The sequence below is a fragment of the Rhagoletis zephyria genome, unplaced genomic scaffold (genome assembly GCF_001687245.7).
Source record: "Rhagoletis zephyria isolate East Lansing unplaced genomic scaffold, Rhagoletis_zephyria_1.1 Rzeph_scaffold_02408, whole genome shotgun sequence".
In the NCBI taxonomy this organism is placed as follows: Eukaryota; Metazoa; Arthropoda; class Insecta; order Diptera; family Tephritidae; genus Rhagoletis; species Rhagoletis zephyria.
In genome coordinates this window covers 70,690-84,380 of record NW_016159492.1, presented here as the reverse complement: position 1 = coordinate 84,380, position 13,691 = coordinate 70,690, and the positions used below count along the sequence as shown (strand labels likewise).

Sequence of the window (13,691 nt, the reverse complement as noted above, 5' to 3'; positions counted from 1 at the left end):
TCTCATGGAAGCGCTTCTTCTCTTTGTCCACCATTGTCTAAAAAAAAAAAAGAAAAAGTGGTTGAATTAAAGTAAACATACTTACATATGTATTGTACATACATATATATATACATTTATAAGTACAGATATTTTAAAGAGCTATTACATTGTTCTACATGATAAATAAAGGCTGCAAACCATACTGGACAGTAGAGAAATCTTATGGAATATGTAGAGAACGCATTTTCGAAAAAGCGACACGATTTGGTGTTATAAAGCCATCATGTATATCCTGTGAAAGTATGTTAGAACTTGTTAGTAGTGGCATTTCATATTAATTTTGCCTCATATATTTAGTACACTCTTCCACATAAATCACTTCTGGTACGCAGCCAACCACGCAATCACCAGTATTCCATCACTCAAGTTTTAATTTGCTTGGCAAACTTTAAACCTGCCTACCCCCATTCCATCTAACCGCTTATTTACTCTTATCGCCTGAGCCATCGAATGCCCGGTTGGCGAACTTAAACCCTACATACATACAGCTTTGGCAATCAGTGCACGTTTCCCGTAAACTTTGGAAAGAAAACATTATCAACAGTAAAAAGGATAAATTGCCTCTTTCTGTTCGTTTCAATTTATTCTTCTTGTCCTATAGCACGTAGGGATGGTATTACTAATGGTCAGTCGGGCGACGCACTAAGGCTACAATAATTAATTGTGTGGATACTTGTGAAGGTGACTTACATACATACCTGTATGTCTTCTGACCAAATACATTTAATTTAGCTCATAACATAAAAATGTTCACAAATATTGGTTACTCCATCTCTTGCCAATTAATTTTTATTAAGTCGGTTACTATATTCTATTTATCAAAAATTTCTTATGCTCTTAACTAGCATGAAAATCTCGCTTTAAATTTAGATTTTGCTGTAAAAGTGCTTTTCGATTATTTTAAAGCTAAAAACCCCTGGCTTCATATTACAATATTTGCCATTAAATTTCCTCTTACATACCGACGTCAATAACAATAAAACACCTAACGAACACACGAACGAACCAGCAAGCGCAGCCAAAAACCCAACCCTCTAGTTCCAATGCCATCATACAGCCAAGTCCCAGCTGACAGCACTCAACGGCGACCCCTGAAAGTATGTGCACAAATGCATTTGTGTTTATATACTTTGTTATACATATGTACTACATACTAGGGTTGTTAATATTTCAGCTTTTTNTACCATAAAATAAAAAATAAATAAATGGGTTTGAAACCTACTTTTTATTTAAAGTGGCGTTTTTCTTTTTTTCTTTCTGACGTCAGGATTTATTTTAAAGGACTTTGTAATTTGAAATATATGATTAATTCCAAAAATTATATAAAAAATTCAATGGAATGTAGAATAAAAATATGTGTACCAAATGCAAGAGGAAATTTCTTTAGATTTAAAAAAAAAAATTCAAATTTTTTGGATTCACAAGGACCATCAAGTAATTTTTTAAGCTGATTAAGTTAAAAGGAGGAAATACGACGATTTTATCGAGTTTATATCAGTCCTTAACACATAATTTAAAAAAAAAAATACTGGGAAATTTCAAGGATAAAATTTTAATAGGACATTTTTCTCTGAATTTTTTAAATCATTTTTGAATTACTGACGTCAGAGTGAAAAACTAAAAACGCAATTTTACTGTATTTGGCCCATGGTTTTGCGAATATATTGATATTTTTGTTTAAAATTTACTATCGCGCGGTGCTTTATGTATACTGAGCTAGACATTTATAAAAAAATATTAATTACACAGGTCTGCAAAAAAATTGGTTCGGAATGTTCTATAAAAGTGTAGTGTCATTTCCGAAGTAATTTTTTGCGTAGAATCCGAATCCGGGGTTTAAATTGCTCTATCACGTCAGGACTTTGAGATATCCTAACCTAAAAGTGCAAAAAACGCTGTTTTGCCCATATTTGAGGTTATGTAGCTACGAAGATTTTGCTCTTCATAAAAAAGTAGACGTGGTATTTTAAAAAGTCTTCCTCTTTTAAATGCCGTTGAGTTTGCTCAAATATCTTTTTGTAATCGACCGTATCACGTCTCATGTTATCTCAATGGATTATCGAATATCGAAAAATTCACAAACATGGAAACTTCAAAATGCGATATCTCAGTGAAAAATAAAGATATTTAAGCAAACTCAACGGCATTTAAAAGAGGAAGACTTATACTTTAAAATACCACGTCTACTTTTTTATGAAGAGCAAAATCTTCGTAGCTACATAACCTCAAATATGGGCAAAAACAGCGTTTTGCACTTTTAGGTTAGGATATCTCAAAATCCTGACGTGATAGAGCAATTTAAACCCCGGATTCGGATTCTACGCAAAAAATTACTTCGAAAATGACCCTACACTTTCCTAGAACAAAACGTTGTTGACCTGTGTTATTAAATAAAAAAATAAATATAACCAAAACTGGTCAAGAAAACGAGTTTCTATTCCCGAAAATCCCGAGATTTTTGGGACCCTAAAAAGGCCGGGATCCTGGGATTAACATTCCTAGTACATACGTTCGTCTTTGTAAATACACATATACATATGTATGTGTGTATGTATTAAACATTCTACTCCACTATATCCCAGCCGCCCACCCACTTTTCACCTTAGACGTTCTGAAGTTGAGCGAACTGTGAAGCAAAGTGCTGAAGTGAAATAAAAGCTGACACGCCGACCAATAATCTACAAACTTACATACAACAAGAATTCTTTTGTATAAATATGTAATATGTTTTCGCAAAATTAACCTCTAGTTACATGAATAGCCTCTTTTATTATTAAATGGATTCTTTTTTAAGCCTGTATTGTTTTATACTGTTGACCTAATATTTTAGCAAGCCATACGCGAATAATTGCTTCAAATTTAATAGGTAACGACCGGATTCACTCTAATCGACTCCACTGAAACTATAGAAATAGATTCAAAATGCAGAATCACTGGTTGATTTTTGGTCCCAAGCTAGGGTGAGGACTGCGCATCCTTAAATCACTGACGCTCAAACGAACAGCAGTTATTGATGTAAAATCACCTGGAGTTTTACGTTGCCTATGAATGGAAAATGGTCTTTACTTGAAACTTTTTTATGACAAAAATACACTTGGTGATTTGTCTTTGTCTCTGGAGGATCGATTTCGAATTTCTATAATTTGTAAGTTGCGTGGAAAATGTTTAAATTGTTGAAAAATCCCAAGCTGCAAGTGAAGAAGAGGGTCAGAAGTCAGAAGTGGAGGTTCATACGCTATTCTTCGAAAACATATAATTCCAATAACTATAACCAAATCATTTGGTTAGAGAAAAATATTAAGTTGAGGTACCTAAACTCTTTTCTCAAAGTCAAACCAACATTTCCAGCCTTGCAAATGGTTATTAACTTGTCTCACTTTTTCACATTTGGTGTTAAGAATCAAAGGCGGGCGCGCACACTTCTTTTTTCACATGAAAGTCCAAAAGATTGGAAAAATGTTTGAAAAAGAAGATAAAAACGTGATTGATATTCTTTGGTGGGGAATGCTGAGTAATTCTGCAATATTTAAGCCCGTCCCGCAAAGATGACCCAGAGGTACTTGGATATGGTCGGAATAGAAAGCTAGCATTTATTACAGCAGCATCAATAAAGCACATACATACGTACATAGAGTGACTCACAGAAGTATTTCGCATTGATTTTTTACGATATTCAAAATGTTTTTCACGGGAAACTTTTTCGTTCGTTTTTATAAAAATATGGCTAATTTTACAACATAAACCATGTATGTAAATCAAAATTTTAAACTTTGCAGAAAATTAAGGAAAATTCATGAAATTTTCATCAAAATTTCAAACTTTTTAATCAGATTTTTTTTTTTGATTCGAGTAGGCAGTTTCATAGCCCATTCATTTTTAGTACAATAAAGTGGCTAGTTTCAAGTTGCTAATTATTGAAATATGCCCTTTCTCAGAATTTGGTTGAAGAACGCCCTATCTCAGAATTCGGTTAACAGAGCCTATTTGAAGATTCTTAAATTCGTGAGATATACGTGATTAAGTGGAACCACTTTTTGTTTTAAGTTGAATAACGGTAAATTGCAAATATCTCGAAAACGTATCCATAGAAAAAAATTAATTCGACTTTCGGAATCACCGAGCAATTCTACATAGAAATTTGATAGTGGCGTTTGGAGAACAAAAACCAAACTAAAATTTGTGATCCTATTTTGGTAGTATATTGTATTTCTATTTGTTGTACTTGTTACACTTTGTTATATTTTTATGTTTTTATTGTAGAATGACCATATTGTTATACAAAATTAGCAAAAAAAATTAGAACAAAAATTGTTGCATATATTGTGTAAAATTCAGTGTATATGTGTACATATCTGCATACCAAACATCTTTTTAGAAATAGAAGAAACGTTGTACGATTTTTTTTTTATTTTTTTACACAGTTTGAATTGTTGCATATATTGTGAAAAGTTCAGTGTATATGTGACATATCTGCATACCAAAATTTTTTTTAGAAACAGAAACGTTGTACAATTATTATTTTTTTAAATTCTTTACACGATTTGAATTGGACTTACATCTATGACGTTTTTTAGAGTGAACAATATTTTAATGAAAAAATTAAAATTAAAATTAAATAATAAAAAAAAATAAACAGCCAAAACTTGTTAATATGTTGGCTGCTATTATTTTGACATGCGCTGTATTAAAAAATGGACTGAACTTCTGGTGAAATAAACAAATTGAACCAAAGAGCATTCTCTAATTGTAACTGCGAGTTTAAAAAAGGCTACATTTCATTCATATTTGCTATATTTTTGGCTCAAAGGAAATCTGTGGCAACACTGTCAATAATAAGATTTGGTTATGTTGCCAGACTTTTTTTTTAAACAACTATCATTTCCGGAAAAGGCCGTATTTTCAAATAAAAAACTGTAAACTTCAAAAAACGGAGTTTTTTTTTAGTTTCATTAAAAAAAAATGTATTAGTTTTTTTAATGAAGTTCTCTCCCTCATTGCGGAAGTCGTAAATTAGGCTAAATTGCACGACTCGACAACATTGGCATTGTCTACTGTCGTGCTGAAATAAGTAAACGACGAAAATCGTCGAAAACTATGCAGTGCTGCCAAGTTTTTCCGTTTTAATACACTAGTCAAGTCGAAATTTTAGGCAATGACATGACATTTCCGATACGATTCGACTCTCGAAAAACGACTTGCATTCGACACGACTCTCGCAATGGGGCTGTCTGTTTCGTTATTTTGTCGTAAATTGCATTCTTAATTTTTCTTGAGCATTTTTCCGGAGCATTTTTTTAAGAAATGTTTAGTTCTTAAATTACGAGAATGCTGGAATGTCTAGTTTATTTCTGGTTACTCCTTCATCGTCCCCTTATATCCTAAATATTGACTTACAAAAAGAGAATCAAAGGGAAATTTTAATTAGTTCAAATCGAAAATTTCGAAAAACTGTACTTTGTACTGGGAGGAATTTTAAACAACTGTAAGCCTGGCTAAAAAATTCTAATTTACATTTTAAGCTGTAAATCTGGCAACATTGATGTATACCCTCTCAATTGTCGGCGGTTCTTTGGCGCAGTAGCTGACGGAGCCGAGAGCCTTTTCAATGCGCAGCAATTTAAAAAAATGTGAGAACACGGTTGGAGAAAAAAGAGTGAACAGCAAAAATAAGAGAACTAGAAAATATGTGGTCGAATAGTAAATGCTACTGGCATTGATTTTTGTATAAGGCCCACTGCGATGACGACAGCGCACCAAGTGCTACCCTTAAACCATTGCGCTATCTACTTAAATACATGTATGTATGTACGAGTATATTCACACAAATATAATATCAAATATATAGTCTAATGGGCAATGTAAATGGCTGAGGGACTAAAAAGTACTGATTGGCGTCACCAGCACTCTCAGGTTTCATGGTATGTATGTATCTAATTTTTTAGAGTTCCCTTTCACATACCTCCCTGAAAACCCAAACGTGTTCCTTATACTGCATCTTAAAAGATAAAATTGGTTGCTTTATAGATAAATGTATTTTAAAATACCAATATGTTGGACATTTTATTAAAACAACTTATCTCGAGATAGGCCATTTTCCCTTTAAAGCAATATGTCATTAATTAGCTAACCATAGGTTGTTTTAAAGATAAATGAAAATACGTAGTAGGTATATTTTTTTATTAAAATTGTAATTTTTCCTATAAAAAGTACTTTTTATTTTCCTCATAAAAATCGCCAACTTTAAATACGTATAAAAAACAAGATCTATGGCCAACAATTCTTTTGGAATTTTGTCATGGGAAGTGTAAACATTATAAACTTTCGGTTTCATCAACTACATATTGTGTTATTAGATAATAACTACAAAGCAAAAAATTTGCTCATTGTTTTTAAAATCTAAAATCTAACTCGAAATTATTCTTTCAAGGCTCAAGAAATACTATTAGTACAGTATGAAACTCGATTCTTGTACACACAGCATATGAAACCATTTCTCATTAAGTAGATTCGTAGTAATTGAGGCATTCGACAAATTCGACTCCAATACTTGCAAGATTTTCAATGAATCATAAATTGAATCAATGGGCGTTTTGACAGCATTGTTTTTTTACGCTTTTCACTTTCTCATTGCGTACTTTTCTCGGTTTAGCCCAGAGGTTCCTAAACTTTTGACGTAGAATACGTCTTACCTTACGATATGGTGGCTATGCTGAAATGTTGTAGTTGTAATTTTTAAAGCTTCACGAAAACGCTTATTGCACGAGAACTAATGAAGCGATTTCAAAGAAAAGTGCGGCATTTCAAAGATAAAATTCCAAACCTATCGACAGATATATTTCTGTAAGTAACCGGTTCGGTGTCTGTCCTAGAAACAACGGTAAATATTACCCTATTTTGGGGTCAATTTTGAGCCTTTAAAGTGCTCCAGCAGCTTATGATTTACAGATATAACTTTCATTTTCGGGATATAGATTTTTTGGAGGAAAAGGAATATTATCGTGTACAGATTTTATATAAATTCAACAAATATTGAGCATTTTAAGGCAAAAAATTGTAGAAAAAATTTGCATTTTTTTTATTAACAAAATGCTCGAAAACCGCTCGAATGATTTGGTTTTTGTTTTCTTTAATCAAAAATTCAAGAGTTTTCCTTTCGTTTGGTATATGGGAAGTATTGGTTGATATCTTCTAAGTATGTTTATTTGATTCAAATATATGGGCATAAATAATTTTCCATACAAAATCACTTCGTCATCGTTTTGCAAACACGTGCATGCGTTGGAAGTGAGGGAATGAGGCAAAAAGTATGTATGTGTGCGGCTTTATTACGGCTTTTAATAAACAGAAGGCGCAATATTTCAACCTAATCGCAGCGTATGTACATATATAAGTACATATGTTGATTGCAGTTAATGTAGATTTTTTAGTAAACTATGTACATTTATTGTATTTAGTTTTCTAAATTTTTCCCTCTTCAGCATAGTTCCAAGAAATGCTAGAAAAATTATTTTAATTAAGCACAAAGCATTGCTTCGACCGCTAATTTCTTTCATCGAAACGTTAAGAAGTATACATATTATATATGTACATACATATATGTATGAACACATGTCTGATTTTGTTATCGAAATTTGTATCGATAATGTTATTGATTTTGTTATCGATATTTTTATCGATTTTGCTATCGACTTTGATATTTTTGTCGGGTTTGTTATCGATATTTTAATTAATTGTGTTAACGGTTTTGCTATCGATACTATTATCGCTTTTGTTATCGATATTGTTACTGATTTTGGTATCGATATTTTCGCAACTCATCGATACAATGATAGATATTTTTTTATCGATTTTGGTATCGGACTTGTACCAAGTACAAAACGATTTATTCATGCTCGGTTTTATTTGACTTCAACAGTTTAGTACAATAAAGTACACAAAATATTATAACCATTTAAGTGAGTACATATTTAATTATTCAGACCTATTAAATAATGATTAATAATCAAAGTGATTATTAATTAAATTGTTTTTTACTGTCTAATGATTAAATACCAATAATATCACATTTTTAATGATTAATAATTAGTTAAAAATTGTTAATTAATTCATTATTTTAATTACATGATTATTTTGTTATTTTTGATCATTTTCGACTATTTTTTACTTTTTTTAATTACACAAATTAATAAAATCATTTGATTAATTTCAATTATCAATCAACAAGCCAAAATATAGACAAAAATTAAGAATATTTAATAACTGCATTAATTATTTATTTATTTTATTCTTATCCAAATCTCAAATTTTAAGCGTTAATTATTTCTTGTATAAAATTTTAAAAAGAAAGGACTGAAATGTGCAAAGTTAATGAATTTAATTTAATTTAATGAAAACTTTTATTTTTATTTAAGTTCACTTGAAAATGAACTAAAGTATTTATTTTATTTTTAACTAAAACGTTTTTTTTTTGCATATTTACTATTTAAAAGGCAAAGTATATAGTATTTATTGTACCTGAAGCTAATACTAATAACATTTAATGAAAAATGTATTTACATTTATGTTCAAAGTTTGAAATATTTATGTATTTATTTTCCTTTTAATTAATACTCAAAACCTTTGACACTAATTATTGGCAAATCTAAGGCTGCTTTAATATATTAAAGTGTACTTAATCAAACGTTTTTTATTGTATATGAATAGGACACTGAGTGCAACTCCTATCGCTACACCTACTTCAGATAATAAAAGCCCAGGTCGGATCCAAGTTAGTCTAAGATTAATAGTAAGATACAGTTAAAATAATTTAGAACAAGCATAACCAAATTTGTATTGCGAATTGTGCATAAATTATCTGCGATTCTATAATATAAATTAAATTTTCAGCTACATATGTAGACATTTTTAGTATTGCCAAAAAAAACGCAAGACGAAATTCATAAAAATAAAAAAATAAAAAAAGGAACACAAGCATAGTTTAAAAAGCTCAACCAACCAGTCACCTAGACACGTGACCTCTAACCTAACCACACTTTTAATTGAACTTCTACATACCACTCCCACATAAAAGCGCTGCAGACGGACAGCAGCAGCAGCGTGTCAGCTAAATTCGAATCCGACACCTTTTGCTCTCCCCCTTTACTGGAGGACGGTCGCCGGTTGCTCATCAGCCATGTATGTATAGCGAGCATTTGTCTCCCCTCAGGCTATTTACTTACTTATATATGTATGGGCATAAAATCTTGTTTTTTGCTATTGTCGCCGTCGTGTCGTTCTTATTGCATCGTTCCGACCGACAGCAACAGTAAATGCAGCATGACGTTGATGGTGAATGGCAAATGGTGATGGCGCAGACGCCTATGTATTGGCGAGTAAGAGAAACGTGCTAGCTAACCTGCAGCGTGTGGAGGGGGAGAGGGCGTCACATCTGCAGAATTGCATTTCCGTCATTAAATGAATTCATGTTTTTCCAGCGCACACCCTTTACGCTTGCATCTCTCATCCTGAATGTGCTAGTATATACTCGTACAAACATATGCATGCATGTATGTATGTATGTAGTTCGAGAAATTTTTCAAAAGCTCGTCTGCATCGGTTCGTGTTGTCGTCCTCACTACTACCCCTTTCTGCATTTTATTTTTTTCGACGGTTTTTATGCCACAGTATTTTTTGCATCATTCTTTCAGCAATTTCTCTCGTTTTTTTTTACTTTCTTTCTTTTTTTGGTTCTTTCATGCATGCAACTCAAGTACCAATTCAGCCTTTCTTTTGAGCTCTTGTTTTTTTTATTTTATTGCCGCCGTCAGCCACTTAAAATAATTTTTTGAACACCTTTCACATGCCGTCTTCTCAGAACGGTGAACGCACTTTAATAGGTTTTGTTTATGAAAAAATAAAATGCATTTGACTGCTGCTTTCCTTTTTCAAACTTTTGTGCACTTTTGTACACTTTTTTCACTTACATACGAATATAAAAGCAAACAATTTAAATAAAGAATAGCAGAGTACAAGAGCATGTACTATAATGAAGGGTAAGTAAAATAAAAATAAATAAGAAAACAATTGCAACGTCAAAAAACGTTTGCAAGGACATCTTCATGCAAAGTGGGTGCAACCGGCTTTCGCTTTCAGGCATTGTTCGGCATTTTATTTATATCTCTTTTTTTATTGATGAAAGCGTAAGTACTTAAATAATAGAGTTGAGTGGCAGCAGACGCCTCTAGATATGGGGAGTTGACATGAGCAAAAAAAAAAATTACGACCGAGGGACATGTTAATTGAATTGTAGCTGAGTCAAGCGTGCACTTTATTTAACGTGGTCATCTTTTAATTTGATTGATTCTTCTTATTTAAAAGTGATTCTGCTGTTGAAAATATGAAGATAGTGACTAATATACTCAAATAATAGGAGTGCTCTCGTATTTTTCAAGTCAAAATTATACAACAGCAAAAGTTCTGAGAATTTAGCAGAAATCGCTCTCAAAGAGACAAAGCATCTACAAAAGTACGAGAACGCGAATTTGGAAAAACTTGCTAGCTTAAAAACTGCTGATCATTTCCACCGGTAGGTACATTGTGCCCGATTTGGCATTTTTACAATTGAATATTTTTGAGTAGGAAAAACCTTTTTGACATATGGGCATTTCCATTATGTTGAACGTGGCCATCGTACACATGCAAACTGAAAAAATCGTCATGTAAAACGTTGTTTTATTTTGACAATAGGTTTAACTTATAGCTCCTAATTAGCCTTATAATTGGTGCTAAAGTTGATTTTGGGCAATTTTTCGTTTTCAAGATAGAATGTTGGGCATATACATATGTATGTCTCTTAAAAATTGTATTGGTTTTACCTAACAATCATCTATACTTTTTTTAAATTTAATTTTAATCACTGTCGCACGCAGGGTTGCCAACCGTACTATAATATATAAATAGTATTATACTATATTTTCGGTCTACATACTATATACTGTTGGAAAAAATGCAATTGAGGAATTCACAACGGTGTCGTAAGAGTCGTATTGTGGTATGTCGTAAACTTTAAAAGCTTAAATAAATGTTTAAAGTCTTGAAACCACAACCAACTATTTTTTAACACTGCGAAAATGCATAATATGACTTTGATGGTACTTTGCGAAGCCCCTTAATATATTTTTTAGGCGTTTCAAGTTTACGTCATACAACAACATAACACCGTTATAAAATACCCCAAATATTTCTTCAATTATAAATATAAATATATTTCAATAATTTGCAAGAAAACATTTTATTAAAATGGATGACCTTCATAGTGAAATAAAAATATTTGTAAAAGAAATATTGTTTAAAATAAAAAGTCACAGTGAGTTTATTAATAGAACCACAGATTAATAAAGTTATAGTTTAAAAAATTAAAACCTCCCTATTATAATTGCCATTCGTACTGTCAGCAGGTATGTAACTTGAGAATATAAATCGCTGCATCTTTTAGGCGCATCAATATTACATAGTTACATCCCGAGTTAATAAAAGGAAGGTAAAAATGGCATTATTTTTAAAAATACTTAGAATGAATTACCAAATTTATTTTATTCTTATATTCTTATTATTTCGTTTCTGCTCTCTATTCCTCCAAATTCGGGATCGAAAGAAAGAATTTTTTATATTATGAATGTGACATGGCGAGATGAGAGAAACAAAGCGACCTCAATAATAAAAAACTAACTTTTGATTCATATATAATAATTTAAATATTGATTGCGATAAAGCATATGATACTCTCAAAGAAATATATTTCTTTAGAGGAAATACATATGAAAGAAAAAAAGGTATACTTAAGCGTTTTTACTTCTCTTTAAAACAAAATATAAATGTATAGATATATACATTGGAAGTGCACTATATTTTTTCAGATTTTTTTGAACAGGTACTATACATTTCATAGAAAGTGTTGGCAACCCTAGTCGCTTGGGGACTTTTTCCATCGTGATATTTTTGTTAAGATTGCTTTTAAACAAATTTTTAACGCAAATAAAACATGAATACTTTTTATTTTGATTTCAGCGACAATTCAGGATAATTTTTTTGGAAATCTATGACGTATTGTGTTTCAATTACATAGGTACGCTAACTTTGAACCAAATCGGACCTTAAATACGGTTTTTCAAAATATCTTGACTCTGGCGCCACCTAGCGAGATCATTTTTCTCACAATTGCATTAAGCATCATGCCATCAGCTATTTTTCTTACTAGCAAATAGTTATTAGTAAAAATTTATCCAGTAAAAATCCAGTAAAACTTGCAAGTTCAGCTGTCATTTTTGCTCTCTCAATTCTCTCTCTTTTGCTGTTTTTTGTTGCAAGTTTTTGCGTACGAAAACGACTTCCAGTAAAAACCAGTAAAATTAGTACTGGATTTTACTGGATAGTGCGTACGCGAACAGGGCTAATATCTTGATGAGGAAGGAACTGCTTTACACTGTCAAGGAAAAAAATTGCCAAAACTCGACGCAATTTTTAGCAACTTCATTTGCACTATATTATACTAAAATTATATTTTTTAGAGTCTAATCTAAATGTTTGCAATTTAGGTAAACCTTGCAGAATTTTGTTTTATTTTTGTACAAAATTTGAACCAAAACCTAAGATCTACCACATTTTTTTGAAATCTACCATATTTTTTTCCAGATTCTACCACAGAATTTTTTTAAGTCCGATCACTGGTGCATATTGAAAAAAGCAGAAGAATCGGCCCATGAATACATTAGATATAGTATGATTTTTACTTTTATTTCGCGGCAGACATTCCGATGGAATAAAATATTGTCGTAAGGGCCATTTTGACGATTTTTAGTAACTTCTCGACATATTGACTTAAATTTTATGGGGAATTTAGTACAAATTGAATTAATAATTCAGTCACACTAAACTAATCAAGATATTTGAAATGGCGTTATCCGTTTATGGATATCTCATTTAGTTCCACATTTTTATCCCATTTTAAAATATGTCTACAAAGTTCCTGCGAAATGGTTGAAAAATGGAGCATACGACAAAATTTAACTAAAGAAAATTATTCATAAACTCAAAAATAATAAACAGTAAATAATAAACAATAAATATAAAATAATTTAAGAATCTCGAGAACTAGTAAGATTCTCCGAGACTTTGTAAAAAACCTAGTCGCGTGTTTTAGAAATTACATTCCAAACTTCAATCGCGATTTCCCAATACCTGCAGAAAGTAAACGGCAATGTTAAACACAGGCGACGATATGTACAGTGGTCGAACAAATTATAGCCGCACCACATTTCGACAAGTTTTAACATATTTTGTTTTTGCTATTGATTGTTGGTTATTTTTTATAAAAATATAGTTCATTCTTCAAAAAAGAAACGTGCAAGTCCAAGTTTCCAACTTTGTGCAATATTAAACAAAAAAAAATCAAAAAATTGTCGTAAAAATTTCGAGCTTTTTTAATTAGATTTCCTAAAAAAAAAGTCTGAGTAACTATGCAGTAGGGTGCCTATCGAAAACGCTCTTTTTGGAAATTTCAAGACCCTAACCCCTAATTTTATTCGTTTTTATGAGAAATATTATTGCCAATTTTTGCAGCCTATTGAATTTTAGTAGAATAAAGTACAAGTTTTAAATGGCTAAAAATTACC

General features: G+C 31.4%; 1 protein-coding gene across 1 annotated transcript in view; it reads right to left on the bottom strand.

Annotated features, from left to right (window-relative positions):
- Nucleotides 1–4: 4 nt before the first annotated feature.
- Nucleotides 5–13,691, bottom strand: part of LOC108366815 (high mobility group protein DSP1-like) — a gene marked incomplete at its 3' end in the record, with an annotated part of 48,272 nt that continues 34,585 nt past the window's right edge. Inside the window, exon 3 of the mRNA XM_017621290.1 lies at nucleotides 5–37. Within this exon, the coding sequence (XP_017476779.1) occupies nucleotides 5–37 (33 nt within the window). The remainder of the gene's footprint in view (nucleotides 38–13,691) is intronic.